Source organism: Typopeltis vanoorti, chromosome 25, assembly GCF_054136105.1.
Source record: "Typopeltis vanoorti isolate ZY-2024b chromosome 25, IOZ_Tvanoo_1.0, whole genome shotgun sequence".
NCBI classification, from domain to species: domain Eukaryota; kingdom Metazoa; phylum Arthropoda; class Arachnida; order Uropygi; family Thelyphonidae; genus Typopeltis; species Typopeltis vanoorti.
In genome coordinates this window covers 27151957-27171681 of record NC_143573.1, presented here as the reverse complement: position 1 = coordinate 27171681, position 19725 = coordinate 27151957, and the positions used below count along the sequence as shown (strand labels likewise).

Here is a 19725-nt window from a genome sequence, read left to right as displayed (position 1 = left end):
CACTAATGTGTCTCCATAATTATTCATAATGAATGCTGATAAATCACTTTTACACATACTTAATGAAAACATAGAATGCCTTATTGACAAAACTCAAATGTAACTGTCTTTACAGTGGGTCCTTTTACTTGCTGATTCATATACTAAAATGCAAGTAAAATAAAGTTTTCCATTCTCTTCTTTAGTGGTTCTGATAGCTAATAACCTGATGAATGAAAATTCAAACTCTCAGCCTGTAGAGTACATGCATGCATATTTAAAATGAAACAGTAGTAACTACAGTACCTTCCATCTTAACTTACTGTCATCTTCTACAACTATACAACAAACACTAAAATAACTTAGATTGCACTATAAAAATTGTAGATATATAATAAATAAATCTATGTACCCTGAGTTCCTTGGTAAGTAGGTAAGTAATGATGGTAGTAAGACTGGAAAAGAGTGGAGCCAAAAACACACAAACATTCCTAATATCAATTGTTATGTTTAGAAACTGTAGAGAGTGGTATATCGTGGCAGAAGTAATCATCAAACCTAAAAAAAAAAAAAAAAAAAAATTCAGTTACATATAAAACTTTTTTTTTGAAACCGGATAACTTCTTACAAAAAAACAGAAAATTATTATAATGCTTAAAATATATTAAATATAGATATAAACAATTATCAATTCAATAACATAATTTAATACAAATAAAAATAATTTTTTTATCAACTCGCAATATGTCAGATCGCAAAACCTATGGTATGTTGACAGTGTACGCATGTGTAGTTTAGAAGAAAGAAAGTTTCTACTGGTGTGTTTCTTAAACAACTAGGAGTGAAGCAAACAGCATGAAAAAGAGTATTTCAGAGGAGAGAGAGAGAGAGAGAGGTAGATGTTTTATGGGTGTGATGTTTCAACCTCGTTCATGACCCATGAAATAGGTTATTGAGAAAGTCAAAGCAACTAAAGTCATGCAGAACATTTTCTATTTTCTAGGAGGTTGTAGCAGGAATAACTAATAATACTGGATACCTGGAAGAATTGAAATTTAATTTGATAATGATCGAGCAGATCTCACACTCATAAAACATCTAACCTCTCTGCTCTGAAATACTATGGAAAAGTAAAGAAAATATTCATGTCCCAGGTTTGTGAAGAGGGAAAGCAGTTACAATGACAGTAATAATATGATTACAATAATTAAAACATGAAAAAATTCATCAATAGTCTTAAAGATTAAGCAAATTTAATTTTTGAATTTTTTTCTCCCCATTTTCTGGCATTAGTTAAAAGTGTTGATTTCTCAATTATGTATCTGCAACATACTTTTTAAATTAAAAAAAATTATTTTTTAAAATAAGTTTTTAAATATATGCATATTTATTTCTCAGAAAAGAAATGTGAACAGTGGCATGCCTCAAGGTTCTGTTCTCTGTGTGTGTTTTGAGAATTCCATATTAAATCACTTGTCCTCCTCACTAATAACTCCTCTACTTTTATAAAAAAAATTCTGTCAATTTCGTATCACTAGTAAAAAATTCATCATCATCATCAAATTCCTGCCATGTACCCTCAAGGGGTGTACAGGATATGATAGTACTACATGAAAAATTTACATCATTACTAACTTCCTATCTACAATTTTCTTCCAAATCAGTCTGTTACTTGTCAAGACTCCAACATTACCAGATCTTATATTTCTATCGTCTAAGACACTTTGTACCGTATCAATCCACCTATATCATGGTCTTCCTCTGGGTCGTTTTCCTGCAAATTCGGCAGAGAACACTTGTTTTGCTAATCTTTCCTCGCCCATTCTGTTTAAGTGACCATACCACCTGAGATTAGCTCTGCTAACACATTCCTGGATGCCGATAATGTCAAGTTCTTTCCTAATATTCTCATTTTTAATATGATATTGCCATTGATGTTATCTGTTCACGCCTCTAATCTTTCTCAGGACTCTCATATCTGCAGCCTCTAGTCTTTGGTCACGTGTTTTACTTCTGACTCAGCTCTCAGATCCATAAGTTAAAACTGGTTCGAACACTGTCTTGCATACAGTTAATTCCGACTAATTTCTCTCTTATTCCATATGAATTTATTCAATTGACTTCCTACCATACTAGCTATGTTGATTCTGTCGTCTATTTCCATATTTAATTTACCATCTTCACTAAAAAATCGTGCCTAAGTAGCTGAAATGTTTTACTTGTTCCACAGGTTCTCCATTCACAATACAGTTGACATTTTCAATGATTCTGCCTATTTTCATTGTCTTTGTCTATTTATTGCTGACCTTCATACCATATCTATTACAACAGTTATTCAATTTAATCAGAGAATCTTGCAGACTTGCAGCAGATTTATTTAGAAGTATAACATCATCTGCATAAAGCAAAGAGCTGACATTAACATCTCCAATTTTGATATCATGTTTAATACCACTTTCCTTCATAATGTGATCCATATAGATAATGAATAAAAGAGGGGATAATGTACATCCTTGTCTCAAACCAGAATTAACATTAAACCATCATCCTGTACTTCCTTCAATTCTAACTGCTGACTTACAACTCAAATAAAGACAAAGTATTGCTTGATATAATTTTCCATTGACACCATATAACTGTAGAGTATTGAATAGTTTCTCTCTTGGCACCTTGTCATATGCCTTTTCCAGATCGACAAAACTTAAATACAGATCTTTGTGATATTCCCATGCTTTCTCGACTATTTGTCGTAAAGTGAAGATCTGATCCTGACAGCCTCTATTTGACCTGAATCCAGCTTGTCATTCACCAAGCTTTTCTTCCACAATTCTTCTCAACCGTTTCTCAAGTATACTTGCATATATCTTACCAGGAACACTCAGTAGGGATATACCTCTGTAATTCTCACATTCAGTTTTATTTCCCTTTTTATATATAGGTACTATGAGAGCTCTACTCCAATCGTCTGGAATTCGTCCCTCTGTCCAGGCATTCTGAACTATGCAGGGCAGCCACTGTAAGACTTTTATACCACCATACTTCAGCATTTCTGGTCGAATATCATCTACTCCTGCTGCCTTTCCACATTTCAAGCGTTTGATGGCTTTCTCTACTTCAAGTATGGATATGTATTCCTGACTGCATGCCTAGTCAGTGTTTTTTATCATTGTCCTGTTATCACTGCTTGTTTCATTTAGCAAATTTTCAAAGTAATTACTCCATACTTGAAGGATATCTTTTTCTCCTGTTTTCACGTCACCTTTATCATCTCAAACTCCTTTTACAGCACTCTTTCCTCCAATCCTAAGCTTCTTTAACAACCTCCAGAATATTTTGCCACCTTCTTGATATTTATTTTCTATGTTCTTGCCAAAGTGCTCCCATGACTTTTGTTTAGCTAGTTTTACACACTGTTTAGCTTTCTTACATTTGTCTCTGTATTCTCTAAGAGCACAAGCTGACTTATTTGCCAGGAACTTTTGATATGCTTTCTTCTTTTCCTTCACTGCCTCTTTAACTTCCTGTGTCCACCATGGAGTTCTAATTTTTATATCCTTGCAGACAACTTCACCACATGTCTCTCTAGCTGAATCAATCAGGGTTTTCTTCAAGGCTTGCCACTGAATCTCCAAGGTTTGGTTCCTGTTCTCAAACTCTTTCATTTTTCCTTCAATAACCTTTGTGTATTTTAGTCTACAGTTCGCATCTGAGAGCTGCTCAACTTTTATTCGCTTTAAAACTTTCTTACATGTTATTCTTTTCAATATGAAATTCTATTTCATCCTGCTCAAAACTAAATAGTGATCACTTCCAATTTCAAATCCTCTGTACACTCTAGTGTCCTGCACCAGGGAGAAAACATCACTATCAACAATAACATAGTCAATGAGACTTTTCTTATTCGTTGACTCTTCTCTCCATGTGAATTTGTGCGCACATAAGCTAGTAAAAAATTGCATCCTTCAAAATTCAGATATAATAGTGAGCTTTGATATCATTTCCTTAGTTACTAATGTACCATTAATAAACACTTTGAATTAATAAAGTCTAACATTCTCCCCTGATATCTTTGAATTATTCAAATTTACTATGTGTGCAGGTTCAAGGAAAAATCTACAAAGAGATTAATAGTACTGCAATGGATTCTCTCCTCTTCTCCCCTCCATTTAGCAAACTTTTAGGTGGAGCACTTTGAGAACAAAGCAATTACCACAGCTACTTCCAAACCATAGTGGTTATGCTTTATTGATATATGTTTGCCATTTGGTCCCATGGACAAGTCACTTAGGATTCCTTTGTAACTTAACAGCCAACACACAAAATTTACTTTACATTAGAAAAAGAATCAAACAAATGTTTGCCTTTTCTTGATACATTACTCACTTGTCTTTCAGAAGGTCCACTATCTTTATTCATTTATAGAAAGCCAACACCCACCCACCAGAAGATATCTATATAAACAATCATATCAACCAACAACAGAATTCTTGCAGCATTTACATAACATAGAGCCAAGGTTATTTGTTCTAATGATGAAGCCTTTTCCACAGAACTCAACTATCTTTGCCACACTTTCTTGGCCAATGACCACAACTCCCGCAAAGCAGATAAAATACTACATGGTGTCCCTACTTCTCCCTTGCCAAACACAAAACACCACTATTCCTATTCCACGTATCTGAAGTATATCTGAAAAGGTAGCTAAAGAACTAATAAAAATTCAATTAAAACATTCAAACTACATGTGAAATTAGCAACTTTGATCTGTTCTCTCTAAGGACAAACTCCATTCTCTAGCACATAAAACTTTCTCTAACTGTTAATTAGTTTACGGAATTAACAACGCATAAAAAGTATATTAATTAAAGGTAACTTTAATGAATAACTTCTATATTTCGGCAACGTCACGTTGCCATCTTCGGGAACATAAAGATATGGTATGTGCACGCAGGCACTAACAAAAGCAAATGAGGAAGAAAGCAAGAAACTACTATTGTTCCTAAAGTCCTAATGGTGCCCTCTGGCAGGCTAATTTGGTTGTCTTGGCCGTTGGGCTGAAGTTCGCATAATGTAAGTCTCCCCAACCTCAACAAATTTGGATGCATGAAACTACCCCAAATTTGGGAGACTTACATTATGAGAACTTCAGCCCAACGGCCAAGACAACCAAATTAGCCCCTAATTTGGTTGTCTTGGCCGTTCCTAAAGTCCTAATGGTCCCCAGAGGGCACCATTAGGACTTTAGGAACAATAGTAGTTTCTTGCTTTCTTCCTAATTTGCTTTTGTTGGTGCCTGCGTGCACATACCATATCTTTATGTTCCCGAAGATGGCAACATGACGTTGCCGAAATATAGAAGTTATTCATTAAAGTTACCTTTAATTAATATACTTTTTATGCGTTGTTAATTCCATAAACCAATTACCAGTTATGTTTGACCAACGTATAAGCCTTGCTACTAGAATTAAACTTTCTCTAGTAAATAAAGTTCCCTGTGACTTAGCCTACAATTCATTAATATCTGCCTTAGAGAACTTTATTAGACTTTATTTTTAGATAACTTTCATTAGAGAGCATAAAAAATACATTCATTGCCATTATTATGGCAAGTCAGGACTGGCAGACGAAGCTTAGGATACCCCTTCACACTGGATTAGATGGAAGAAAACCAATGTACTATATGGAAGACAATTGCAGGTCAGAGACTATGTTTGGAGCCAGCAATGCCTATAAAGAATTCTCCTAACCCTAGCAAGCATGGCTTGCATTAATCTGTCAAAAAAATGTAGGAGAGTCAGCTGAAGTTCAACTCCTACACAACTGTAATACTTCTTTTTTACAACATTAGCATACACCAAAATAGGGACTTTAAATCTTTTGTACATTACAATTCGAATTGTTTTGCTTACTCATTGTTGCATGTAAACTGTAACATGTTGTTTTGTAAAGATGCTGGTTTGAAATCCAGCAAAATATAAACCAGTTAATAAACATCTTTTTTATAATTTAGTTTGTTTGGTGTTGTCATACCATTAAAATAAGTTATAAATAATGATCAACACCTAAGCTTGTCTATTAAATTGACATTCTATGAGGAAATGCCTTTTATGAACGACTCTTGTCTCGTTTCAAAGAACACTTTGTTTATTGCAGATAGCATGCTCAATTATCTTACATTAGTTCCTAAGGTGGCACTTTTTAGAATTGTCTGTTATTGTTTGATTGCTGTTGTATAATCCTGTACTGAAGATGTCTATGACACTTAGGCAAAAATTCTACAATAAATAAGTTTTACCATGAGTTTAATCTGTTTTAATAGTTATATTATTATACCAATTCATGGTATTCCAATATTGAAACAAAACTGTTATTTACATCTGGGAGAGGTACCTCTAAGAAATAACTGAAAATTCTTCACTTTATGCTGAAGTCAGCAAACTGATTAATGACCTTATGTTATCATGTTGGAGGCTTAATGGATTTTTTACAACACTCAAAAAGAATTAAAATAGAATTTAATACTTCCTATATTTCGTCCTAGTCACTAGGACATCTACGGGGATTACAAAAACAATTCATGTAACATATACACAAATAACAAACAATACTGAGCCCAACCACGTGGGTGACACTAAAGTCCTATCTAGGTAGAGTGCCCTCTAAGGGCAGTAGTAGGTGGCCTGGAATGTAAGGTGGGAACTCTGGTGATGAGTGTTTCCCAAATCTTCGGAAGCTTAATACAACCGTATTTATTGAGATTTGGTTGGATTTTGAGAGCTGCTGCTGCTTCTAAGAAAAGTCTCTCTTTCTTGAATTTGCTGTGGTGGAGCATGGTGGTTTTCTTCCATGATACCCTGTGGGTGGTGTCCAAAACATGGTCAGCCAAGCCTGAATGGCCATAGTTGTGTTTGAAGATATAAGACTTGTGTTCCTCTAGACGGATGGATGTTGATCTGCCTGTCTGTCCAAAGTATGCCAGCTTACAGGAACAGGGTACTTTGTAAACTCCAGGCAGAGAGAGAGAGGAGGGAGCTGATCTTTCGTAGAATGGATAAGGGTAGCAAGTTTGCGGTGGGGCTTACATGCTGTGTGTAGGTTGTACTTTTTTAGTATCTTGGCTATTTTTTCGGATGTGCCACGGATGTAGGATATGGTGATGGCTTTACATTCCAGGCCACCTACTACTGCCCTTAGAGGGCACTCTACCTAGATAGGACTTTAGTGTCACCCACGTGGTTGGGCTCAGTATTGTTTGTTATTTGTGTATATGTTACATGAATTGTTTTTGTAATCCCCGTAGATGTCCTAGTGACTAGGACGAAATATAGGAAGTATTAAATTCTATTTTAATTCTTTTTGAGTGTTGTAAAACATCCATTAAGCCTCCAACATGATGTCCTCACAGCACTTAAGCCTCTACACACGTATTCTAATCATCCATGGAGAAGAATTAGCATGCAAATCCAAGCAATACGGTAAGTCAAAACTACGACTATCTAGGCAACTAAATAGGCTGGCCTTTTTAAAATGATGTCGGGATACAAGAGTGATACCAAACTGCGTTAAAATGAAGATCAATTTCCATTCCAAAAAAGCACTTCGTATATATAACCGTGCCAGCCAGGCATTACTCCACGAGCAAATCACCTCTACACGTGCTACCCTCGCAGTGACGAACGCCGCCATTGGCTCCTTACATGCAGAGCTCTCCACCATTCTTAACCCTGAACTTTGGTCGATTCTCTCTGGCATTTCGGAAACTTCCGCACAGAGAGAATTCCAAAAAATAAAATAAACACATCAAGAAATATAGCAACCTTGTGAAAAACAAACCACAACCACAAATTCAACCGCTCCAGACAGTAATAAACCTCTCTTCCAAAAGGCTCAACGACGATGCTGTCAGCGCCCTTTGCCTCGGCCGTAATTTTGCCGTCGCTCCGAAGGAAGTGCCGGTGCTTGACGTAATGGTGAACATCGAACGGGGAATCAGTCACTTACTGTTGGAGATAGCTAACAACATCAGACTTGACGTAGCCAACATCCTCGCGTATTCTTCGCCGCCAAAAAGTAATTTATCATATGCCCAACGCACGGCTCTCCTGAAACTACGTAAAGAAAAAAGTATCGTCATCACCAGAGCGGATAAGGGTAATGCCACAGTCGTTCTTAATACCAGTGAATACAATCGTAAAATGAACATTATCCTCCGCGATCGCGCTACCTACATCCCGCTAGAACACGACCCCACAAAAACATAAGTTAAGAAACTAAAAATCTTACTCAAAAAAGTATCTTCCTGGCCCCCTGACATCACGAAAAAACTTAAACCTTTCCGCTCCCGTCCCCCTCGAATATACAGTTTACCAAAAATCCACAAACCCAATTCCCCACTCAGGCCTATAGTAGATGCCACCAATACACCTTGCTATAGACTATCTAAACAGCTGGCCAACTCTCTGATCCCCCTCACCGGAAGTCCCCTTCCTACATAAAAAACTCTACCCACTTTAAAGCCCTCACAGAAAATTTAACCTTGAATAAGACAGACATATTGGTAAGCTTTGATATCTCCTCTTGTTTACCAATATTCCCTTAATTACCTTATCTCTCTTAGAAAAAGTTTTTCCCTCTGACATCTTAGATCTCTTTTCCTTTGCCATTAACTCTGGGTATTTCTCTTGGAACAACAAAATCTACAAGCAGATAGAGGGAGCCGCCATGGGTTTCCCCCCCTCTCACACCCCCCCTTGCCAATTTCTATATGGAAGATTTCAAAAAACGAGCCATAGACTCAGCCCCACTCAAACCTTCTATCTGGCTAAGATATGTAGATGATGTGTTCTCTATTTGGCCTCATGGCCCAGAGACGTTAGACTCCTTCCTCAGTCATCTCAATAGTCTACATCCAAGAATCCAGTTCACTATGGAAAAGGAAAAGAACAATTGTTTACCCTTCCTAGACACCTTAGTCACACGCCTGCCCAATGATACACTTACCTTCACCATATACAGAAAACCTACACACACAGGCAGATACATTCACAAACTCTCCCACCACCACCCCTCTCAACAATATGGCATTATTAAAACTCTTACCAAGAGAGGCCACAATCTTTGTTCCAGTGGAACCGCCCTCACTACTGAGCTGAACCACATTTACAGCACTTTCCTCTCCAATGGCTACAGCGATCACAGTATCAAAAAAATAATCAACTCCTCCCCCATTCCCCGTCCTTCTCGTCAACAAGATTTTAAAAATGCCATCACCATACCCTACATCCGTGGCACATCCAAAAAAATAGCCAAGATACTAAAAAAGTACAACCTACACACAGCATATAAGCCCCACCGCAAACTTGCTACCCTTATCCATTCTACGAAAGATCAGCTCCCTCCTCTCTCTCTCTGCCTGGAGTTTACAAAGTACCCTGTTCCTGTAAGCTGGCGTACTTTGGACAGACAGGCAGATCAGCATCCATCCGTCTAGAGGAACACAAGTCTTATATCTTCAAACACAACTATGGCCATTCAGGCTTGGCTGACCATGTTTTGGACACCACCCACAGGGTATCATGGAAGAAAACCACCATGCTCCACCACAGCAAATTCAAGAAAGAGAGACTTTTTTTAGAAGCAGCAGCAGCTCTCAAAATCCAACCAAATCTCAATAAATACGGTTGTATTAAGCTTCCGAAGATTTGGGAAACACTCATCACCAGAGTTCCCACCTTACATTCCAGGCCACCTACTACTGCCCTTAGAGGGCACTCTACCTAGATAGGACTTTAGTGTCACCCACGTGGTTGGGCTCAGTATTGTTTGTTATTTGTGTATATGTTACATTAATTGTTTTTGTAATCCCCGTAGATGTCCTAGTGACTAGGACGAAATATAGGAAGTATTAAATTCTATTTTAATTCTTTTTGAGTGTTGTAAAAAATCCATTAAGCCTCCAACATGATGTCCTCACAGCACTTAAGCCTCTACACACGGACCTTATGTTAAGGTTTTATGGAATGAAAACAGCAATGAAAGAATTAAACACAGGTGCAATGATTCTTATATTTTATTTCTGCTACAAAGACATCTATTGCATTTCTCATACTGGGATACAGTATGAGAAATACAACAGCACATACAAACAAAACAAAAAAATAAGTAGGAGAAAAGCCTGAAGTCCTAAAAAGTGGCATTTTTTGTGTACTCTGGTAGGTAACATGGAAACTTTGGCTGTTGGACTTGGAAGTCTAAGAATTATTATTTCCCAAATCTTGGGAAGATTTACACATCCATATTTATTAAGGTAAATTAAGGGTGAAGGATCAAAAGATCATTTAAGTGAGGATCAAAGCCAAATTACTTTGAGAAAACATCCACACAGTCTTTTAAGTAATGCAGAGAATGGTGCACCCCATCAGGAGGTATCTACCTGGATACTGAATTAGTAAAGATGGTCTGGCAGTTTGGAATTTAGCAAACAAACAAACAAACATTTTTATTAGCTTAAACCAAAATAAAATGGAAATATAACACAACAGAATTTTGTGCCAGTTTTGGCATTACCTGATTAAACGAGTTCCCACCTCACTGTTTATTCAAGGAGTCAGAGGGAACAGTGAAAAGTCAGCTGCTGCAACAAACTTAAACTAACGTCAGTAGAGTTCAAGATTGGTACAATCAATATGAGAAGCATGAATGGAAAAATGGAATGAGAACTGCATAAATGTGAAAGTGACATAATAGGTGTTACTGAAACAAAGAAGACAAAAACATATGAGATTCTTTTACGTAACAAATACAAGATGCTGTATTTAGAAAATAATGATCACAAAAAAGAAGGAAGGCCATATTATATCCAACACTAAATACAAGAATAATCTTGAATGGAGGCAACATCCAGTAGAATTATGTAGGCAAATATCAGAATGAATAATTGGATAATGAGACTTATTTGTGCCTTGGGTCTGAGAGAAGGTTCTGCTAAGGAAGAAGTGGATGAATTTTTTTTCAGGTATTACAGAAAGCAGTTGACACAAAGAAAAAAAAAGGAAATGTTGATCCTTTTTGAAGATCTGAATGTAAAAAATGATTACCAGACATTTCGAAATAATTTTTGGAAAATTAGGAGAAAGGAGCAACACTAATAATAATGGTAAGTACCTGCTGAATTTCAGTTCAGTACATGGACTATTTATTATTGACACACGTTCAAACATAAAGATATGCACAAATTCAGATGGAGAGAGAAGACGAGAAATAAGAATAGTCTCACTGACTATGTTATTGTTGAGAGCAATATCTTCATGCCTGTTCAAGACATGAGAGAATACAAAGGATGTAAAATAGGAAGTGATCATCATTTAGTTTTGAGCAGGAAAAAATTAAATATCATATTGAAGGGAAAAGTGGATAAGAAAGTTTGAAAAAGAATCAAAGTTGAGCAGCTTACAGAGGTGAACTGTAGCATCGGATATACAAATATTATTCAAGAAAATATGAAAGAGTGAAAACAAGAACCTTCGAGATTCAGTGGCAGAACCTGAAGACAACAACTGAGTCAGCCAGAGATGTATATGGTGAGGTATGCAAGAATGGAAGTTAAAGAAGTTCCTAGGAACTAAGTCCGCATGTGCTCTGAGAGAATACGGAGAAAAATGTAAGAAAGTGAAGCTATGATAAAACTAGCTAAACAAATGTCATGGGAAGACATTTGTAAGAACACAAAATAAATATCAAGAAGGTGGCAAAATATTCTGCAGGCTGTTGAAAAAGTTTAAAATTGAAGGAAGTAGTACTAAAAAAAAATGAATCAGAAATTATAAAGTGACATGAAAATTAAAGATGATAACATTCTGGATGTTTGAAGAACAGTAATTGCTTTGAAATGAAAAAAGTGAAGTATGGTGGTAGAAAACATTCAAGGCAAATACAATCAGGACACACACATCCATACTTGAGGTAGAAAAAGCCATCAAAACCTGAAATCTGGAAAGGCAGCTAAAGCAGATGATGTTTAACCAGAAATGCTCAAACGTGTGGGAAGCATTATATGTTCATCATACATGTTTGATTAATTTTAACGATATAGATGGGAAAACAGACTGATAAGAAAATAACTATTTATTAACTTATTGCTGATATTTCGCTCGTATTCTATCCAGCATCTTCAGAGCACAAAAACGGTTTGTCACAGTACACGAAACAACAACAATCCGGTATAACAATGGGACTAGTTTGAAACAATTGTAACGTACAAGACAAAGACCAAAGTCCTAATTAGGTGCCATCTATGTTGAGGGAAAAAAAAACAGAGAGAGAGAGAGAGAAAGCAAGCATGAATTTGGCCTTAAGATGACTGTCTCCCAAATCTTTAGCAAATTTATATAGCCATACCTGTTGAGGTTTGGAGTATTTTAAAGGCTTCTATTGATTCCAGGAAAACCTCTCTGACTTATAAAAGCTTCTGTGCAGCACTTTTGTTTTTTTTCTAATCGATCCTGTTAGAGGTATCTAAAGCATGGCCTGCTAGACCTCACTTGTCCTAGTGATATTGCCGGATGTATTTTTATGTTCACTGAGGGGGGGGGGGATGTCCCACAGTTCTTCCTGTCTCTATAATAAGCTCGATCACACAAACAGGGCACTTCACAACAGAATCCTGGATATGATAAAGGAGAGATTCTGTCCTTGGGTGAATGGGTTAGAGTTGCCAATTTCACATATGGTTTAAATATGGTGTGCATAGTTGATGTTTATTAAGCACTCTTGATATCTTTTCAGATGCCTTTAATGTATGGGATGGTGACAGTTTTGTTGTAGTCTTCTGTGGTGGACAGTGAGGGAGATTTCTGGGGAGCATTTAGTATTTTGTCTATCTTATGGGCATTACAGCCACTGAGTGAGTTCAGCAGTGAGAGAAATGTCACTGGAACAAATTGCTCTCTAGTTCTGTGGGTTAGTGTTTTTATGATACCATATTGTTGAGATGGGTGATGATGTGATTGTTTTGTACAGGCTTTACAGCTTGAACATAAACCCTGCCATTTTCAATTTGCCCAAGACATTTTGTCAAAAGTCGAAGCGATGAAAATTACCTTCAGAGATGAATATTTAGTAATGAAGCAATGTTTTGCTTATCAGGGAGGTTAAATCATCATAACTGCAGAATATGTGGAATCAGAAAACGCTCATGCCATTTGAGTATTCGAAAGAGATAGTCCAAATATGAATGTCTGGTCTGCTTTGTCATATTCGGAAGTTTTGGGATCCTTTTTCTTTGCAGAAAAAACAGTGACAGTGGTGAACTATCTGGACACGCTACAGCTATATCTGTTACCCCAGTTGAAAGATCATCAACCAAATGTAGTTTTCCAGCAACATGGAGCACTGCCACATTTGTCTTATTGTCCGAGAATTTCTTGACATGCATTTTCCTGGGAGCAGGGTTAGGCATGGTGGACTGATTCCATGGCCTTCACACTCACCCGATATTACACTGCTTGATTTCTTCCTATGGAGATATGTGAGGGATATTGTTTGCCAGATACCCGGGACCTTCCTCAACAAACTGAAGACCAGAATTGTTGCTGTGATAGAAAATGTTACACTGCAAATGATAGAAAACACTTGGAAGGAAATTAATTATCACTTGGACATCTTACGTGCCACGAAAGGCACGCATCTTGAAGTTGTTTATCATTCTACAGTATTAATTCTAAAAACAATAAAACTTTTTGAGATATACTTTCATATTCTGCAAGTGGTTTTATTTTGTTGTTTCTGGTTTGAAAATTATAGGCCATGGAAACACTGACAATAATTTAGAATCACCCTGTATTTTCATTAAGTACTTCTCTGATCACTGAATCCCCATACATAATTTTCTCCTCACCATGTTTTTCTCGTTTGTGACCTGATCTCAATTTTTACCTCACACTATCTGCTTTTTTCTCTTCTCTGCCCTGGTAATCTCTTGCCACTTCTGCAACTTTTCAATTTCACGCTTTGTCCTGTGAAGGCTAACATTCAAATGTGCTATTTCCTTATTTACATCTATTTTGTTATCCTTTATTTTCACTGCCCATGTTCAACATTAATTCCGACATTATCATTTTCTATTTTATTGTTGATGCTATCAGCTCTATCAACATTCATTTCGTTCTTGCCACCTAACTGTGCACTAGCTGTCGAAACACTTAATGCAAACTTTCACCTGTTTCACTCTCCTTCCATAAATCCTTTAATTATTTAAACATTTTTTGTAATTTTTTTATATTTTGAATTTTAATGAAATATGTTCACCATTACAGCCTTTAAATATAGAAACAGTCAATGGAATGGCATCATCTCAATTTAATGTTCAAGAAATTCAAAAGAAAGACTTTGGGGCAAAGTCATGGCAACCACATTCTGGGACAAAAAAAAAAAAAAAAGGGGGGGGGGGGGTAAAACATAAAAAACGTGAATGCAACTGCAACATATGGTTGAACTGATCTTTCATTCCTTCCCATATTCCAGATCTAGTATCCTCTGACCACCATCTGTTTGGCACCCTCTGAAGGAAAGACTAAAGATGACATTCTGTGGACAACGAGGAAGAGTTAAAACAAGTTGTTCATGAAGAGCTTCAATACTGGAGTAAGGATTTTTATGAAATTGGTACACAGTGTTTTACTTTGTGATGGCAAAAGTGTATGTGGAACAATAGAGACTGTTGAAAAATTAATGCTCACTGGAGAAAAATCCACTGAAAAATTATAGAAAGAATTTGAAAGTGAAAAACAGACAAGATTTTATGAAAACTCTTGTCTATAATAATTTAATTTTGTGACCAAGCAAAAAAAAAAAAAACTTTCTCTGATTTTGTACATTTTATGTTTACCATTACATTTTAATGTAATGGAATGCTATGTACATTTTAATAATACAGTGTATTATTAAAATGTACATAGCATTACATTACATTAAAATGTACATAGCATTAAAATACCATTTTACTATAAGTACATAGAAAATATGACTCTTGTACTAATTTAATTTTAATATCTTCCAGAGTCAAGCCCTCATTGATAAGACCTTGATAAAGGTTAAAACCAGTCATCCTGGATTGTGGCCCTTCTCATAATGCATATAAGTCTGAAAGGAAGTGCACTTTGCATTATGGGATAAGACGATTGATGTGAAGTCAACAGCCTCTATATAGAAATACACCAGTTTGTGAAGATACTTCATGTGCAAACTTTGTTTGCTTATTCATGGGTAAAGGATTAAAATATAATAATATACAATAATATCTTGCTAATTATAATTTAGTTGGTAACCAAGTGGGAAAAAAAATTTTTAACAAAGAAGCTTGAAAGCTGTCTGTATGGAACTTTTCTAGTACTAAGGGAATGAGGAAGGGGGGGGGGTGAGGCTTCTCTGCTATGCATAGTCACAGGTGATTACATGTGGATTCAGTATTATGACCCTGAAACAGAGACAATTGATGAAAAGGCATTATATCAATTCACCACGCAAGAAGAAATCCAAAAGACAATCTTCTGTGAGAAAAGTCATGGCAACTGTGTTCTGGGACAAAGACAGGGTCTGGCAAAAGGCCTTTTTAAGAGGCACCAAAATCAATTCACAGTGCCATGTGGAGATATTACAGAAATTGCTGGGGAAAAAAAAGCATCTGCAGAGTTCAGCTAGGCAGAAACATAAACAAGGTCCTCCATGATGACAATGCCTCAACACTAGCTTGCACAAATTTACTGGAATGATCTCCCCCATCCTGCCCATAGTCCAGATATGGCACCCTCTGACTACCATCGGTTTAGCTATGTGAAGGTTGTACCTGATGACAAGCTGTTCATGAAGAGTGCCAACATAAGAATAAAGAAGCTTGCAGGGGTGACATGCAACATCTCACTAAGCAATGACAAAAATATATAGAAAATGGAAGCTTTGTTGAAAAATGACAGAATGCTTGCAAAAGATGAAGAATTAATCCATATAAAACCCACTGTTAAATAAATTATATTTTCTGAGAATGGAAAAAAAAATGTGGCATCACTTAATTCTGTCCCCTCATATTATTACACTCATCACCATATATCAATCTATTTGTATTGTTATAAAAATTTTATTTATTTTACTAAGCTAATTTACATTTTAAAAATTTTGGGGGGGGGGGGATATTCACACCTATGTGAGACCACCATCCTGCATACTGATGGCCTGAAGTGACTTGAAAAATTCCATGTTTCTTCTTTAGAGACTATTCAACTCTTAATCTACCCACATTTTTTTTATATGAATTCCACCTGCTACAGGATATAAGTTAACATCCTGTAGCAGGTGGAATTCATATAAAAAAAAAAAAAAATATATATATATATATATATATATATATATATATATATATTAAACCAGCTGCCTCTTCTGAATGGCATCAAACATTTTAGGGAGGATTTTAATATCCTATTGAACAAACGTGAAACCACATTCTAAAGTGTGACAAACTTAGGATTTCTATAATATTAGGAGCTGTGAGCAGTAGTGTCCATTAACAGAAGAGGACACCAAACTTTTTTGGGCTTTGGATGAGACATATTTGAGCCACATAAGTTAATCTGAAAAGAGAAATTGACTTGTGATCTATGTAAGAGGAAGTCAAGGGATATCTTTTTCTCATAAAAAAGATTTCCCCTTACTTATCCTTGCCTTTAGCTGGACCTTTAGCATTTTGGTAGTAATTAAATTTACTAGATTTTCTTCACTCCTGAAGAATGGTAAGATCAGTGTTTAAGACATGGTTATGGAAGATGTTGATGTGAATAGCTCACCCACAGTATTGATATTAATGTACTATAGGTTTACAGCCTGTAGTACATTAATATAAAAAAACTGAGCACTATAAGGTTTGCCAAATGAAGAAGAGGAATAGTGTACAGTCATCAGCAAACTATATAAGATTAGCAAAAGAAGGTTACTGTTGGATAGAATGAAGAGTGTAGGAAAATGTACAAGACCCTGAAGTACTTCAGAACAGATGGGTATACATGAAGAGAGGAAACCATCCATCATGACATGTAGCATGACGTGACCTGACAGGAAACTGGTGATCCAGATGCAAACAGCAGAATGCAGCCTATAACATATTGGTAAGCAAGCATAAACCTCTATACCAGACTTGATCCTGCCAAGGTCAACCACAAGTTTCCATAACTACTCAATAGTTTGCATTTAAAGGTAGGTAAGGCAGAATAGGAGATCTGCTGTTGATAGTGAAGAGGTAGGTATGTAGCTTGGTGACCTTCTCCATTGTTTGAGAGGAATAAGTAAAAACAATAGGATAATAGTTTGATAGCAAACTTTTTTTTTTTGGGGGGGTATACATGCTTGCTTTCACACTACCAGTAAATGAGAAATGAATATAACAGCTTATGTATGATGGATGTTAATTTTGAAGCAAATTCTAAACACAATTAAGGAAATATCATCTAGACTAGACCAGTGGTTTCAAACTATTACAGATTCTTCTGATGTCTTTCTGATGAAAGATCACAGAAATATGCAATGAATAACACAAGAGATTGGCCTTTGTCATCTATACAAGAGATGGAGAAACAAAACAAGGAAGAAAAAAGTTGTATCAAAATGGAACAGAGGGCTTGATTCTCATTTAAGTAGGAGGCAAGTTTCTGCATTTAGCCATTTCTAAGTTTTATTTGATTTACTGATGTGCCTACTAACCAGTTATTTTGGAAAGGCAGTATGTTTCTATGAAGTAACATCCTCCACATAAAAATACCAGACTTTCCCATATATCTATAGTTAAGAGTGATTTGAAAGGAAATCAAACGAATGTTTAACATGCTTGGAAAAGAGAAAACATAAAATGAAGTGTTATCAGAAAAACAATTCCATCAATTTACTTAATTCAAATGGCCTTAGAATTAAAACCCTCTCTATGTAATAAAAATATTTTGTTTGATTAAGATGGAATGGAGATTATTATGCGAAATCTCCAAGGACTCATTGTGGGAATATATAAATACCTGCATATTATGCATCCATATTTTCAAGGCAATAACAGGTTTTGCTTGTGCAAACCAAGTGACAGAGTTATCAATTATTTTTCAATGTCAGGAAACTGATATGGATGCACATTTGATTTCCATAGCAGCAGCAGCTTTTATCCAGGTATACTTTTACCCAGTATATTACCTACATTGTCAATAAATGTCATGAAACATATTTCAGTGTGCTATTAACATGAAGGTCTAGTTTAAACATAAAAAATTCACAGTTACACATACCTGGATATATAGTCCCACCTATAATACGTCCTAGTGGATACCATGCTCTATCATCAAACCAATTATGAAAACTATAGAAACCTTCTTCTGCCAAGTATCTTGTAGTACGATAATTGAAGTATGGATCAAATTCATGTATCACACTTTCGAACCTGAGCACTGAGAACAATCTACATGAAAATGCTGAATAAACAAAAATAATAATTTTAAAAAAGTTGGAAATATATATATATATAAAGATAGATAGATAGAGAGAGAGAGAGAAAGAATTTATTTCTACAAAATAATATCACATATACGTAGACACTTAACAGTGATATGCAGAGACCAAAGAAAAGTTTAGTATAATGAATTAGGAAGTATTTAAATACTTCTCTTAATTCTCAGGAATAAATGCCATCAAAAGTAAAGAACCCATACTTCTGATAGAATTTATTTTAAAATATTTATAAATAGCTCATGCTGAAATAATTACACCTTTTTTAACCCTCTCTGGCAAGATTTCAGTGAGCCTCTTAAGATAATATTCCCTTTCTCTTGAGTATTTTAATTGGGTCTATAAGATCTTGGGAGAGGGGATTTATAGAATGAAAGTTATGAACTGTTTGCATTTAGTAGTTTATAAAAGAGCTATTTTGTATTTAGGATTATTTCTATAAAAAGAGTAATAATTTTAATATAAATTCAGAGGCGGTTTCATCATTAAACTATGAGTTTGGGTGATCTTTATCTTCATGTATGGTTAATGGAATGAATATGGCACATGCCTCATATAAACTATGAGTTTGGGTGATCTTTATCTTCATGTATGGTTAATGGAATGAATATGGCACAAAGAAATAATTAATTACGGACAAACTTAAGAATCTGCCAATATCCTCCTTAAAGAACAAATGAAATACACTTACTGCCACAACTATGGTCAGTCAGATCTTGCTGACTATGCCTTAGATATGCACAGAATCAAATGAAAAAACTACTATGCTTCACTGTTGCAAATACAAACTTTTTTTTTTTAGACTTAGCAGATTTGAAAAAAAAATCGACCTAATCTGAATAAATATAGTTGTGTTAAGCTCTCCAAAAAACATTAATTCTTAAACTTCCTGCTCAACAGCCAAGACTAGCTAGCCACCAGCACCTATGAAGGATGCTGGTGGCTAGCCTTAGCTGTTGAAATTTAGGTTTCTGGTCTAACTTATTCCACTTATTGTGGAAGAAGTCACATAACAAGACCTTTTTTGATTTTTTTTTAGTTATCTTACATTAGCTTCTAAGGTGGTGCTTCTTAGAATTGTCTGTTATTGTTTAATTGCCATTTGTGATCTTGTACTGATGATGTCTGTAATACTGAGTTGAAAATTCTACATTAATGAAGTTTTTTACACAAGTTTTCCTCTGTTTTTATAATTCTTTTAATTATGCCAACTCATGGTAT

General features: G+C 35.6%; 1 protein-coding gene across 1 annotated transcript in view; it reads right to left on the bottom strand.

Moving 5' to 3' along the window:
- The window catches only part of Stt3A (catalytic subunit 3A of the oligosaccharyltransferase complex), a 226581-nt gene that overhangs the window by 166025 nt on the left and 40831 nt on the right, over positions 1 to 19725 (bottom strand). Inside the window, exons 3-4 of the mRNA XM_090414768.1 lie at positions 18288 to 18470; positions 392 to 537 (exon numbers count right to left, since the gene is read on the bottom strand). Coding sequence (XP_090270894.1) covers positions 392 to 537; positions 18288 to 18470 — 329 coding nt within the window. The remainder of the gene's footprint in view (positions 1 to 391; positions 538 to 18287; positions 18471 to 19725) is intronic.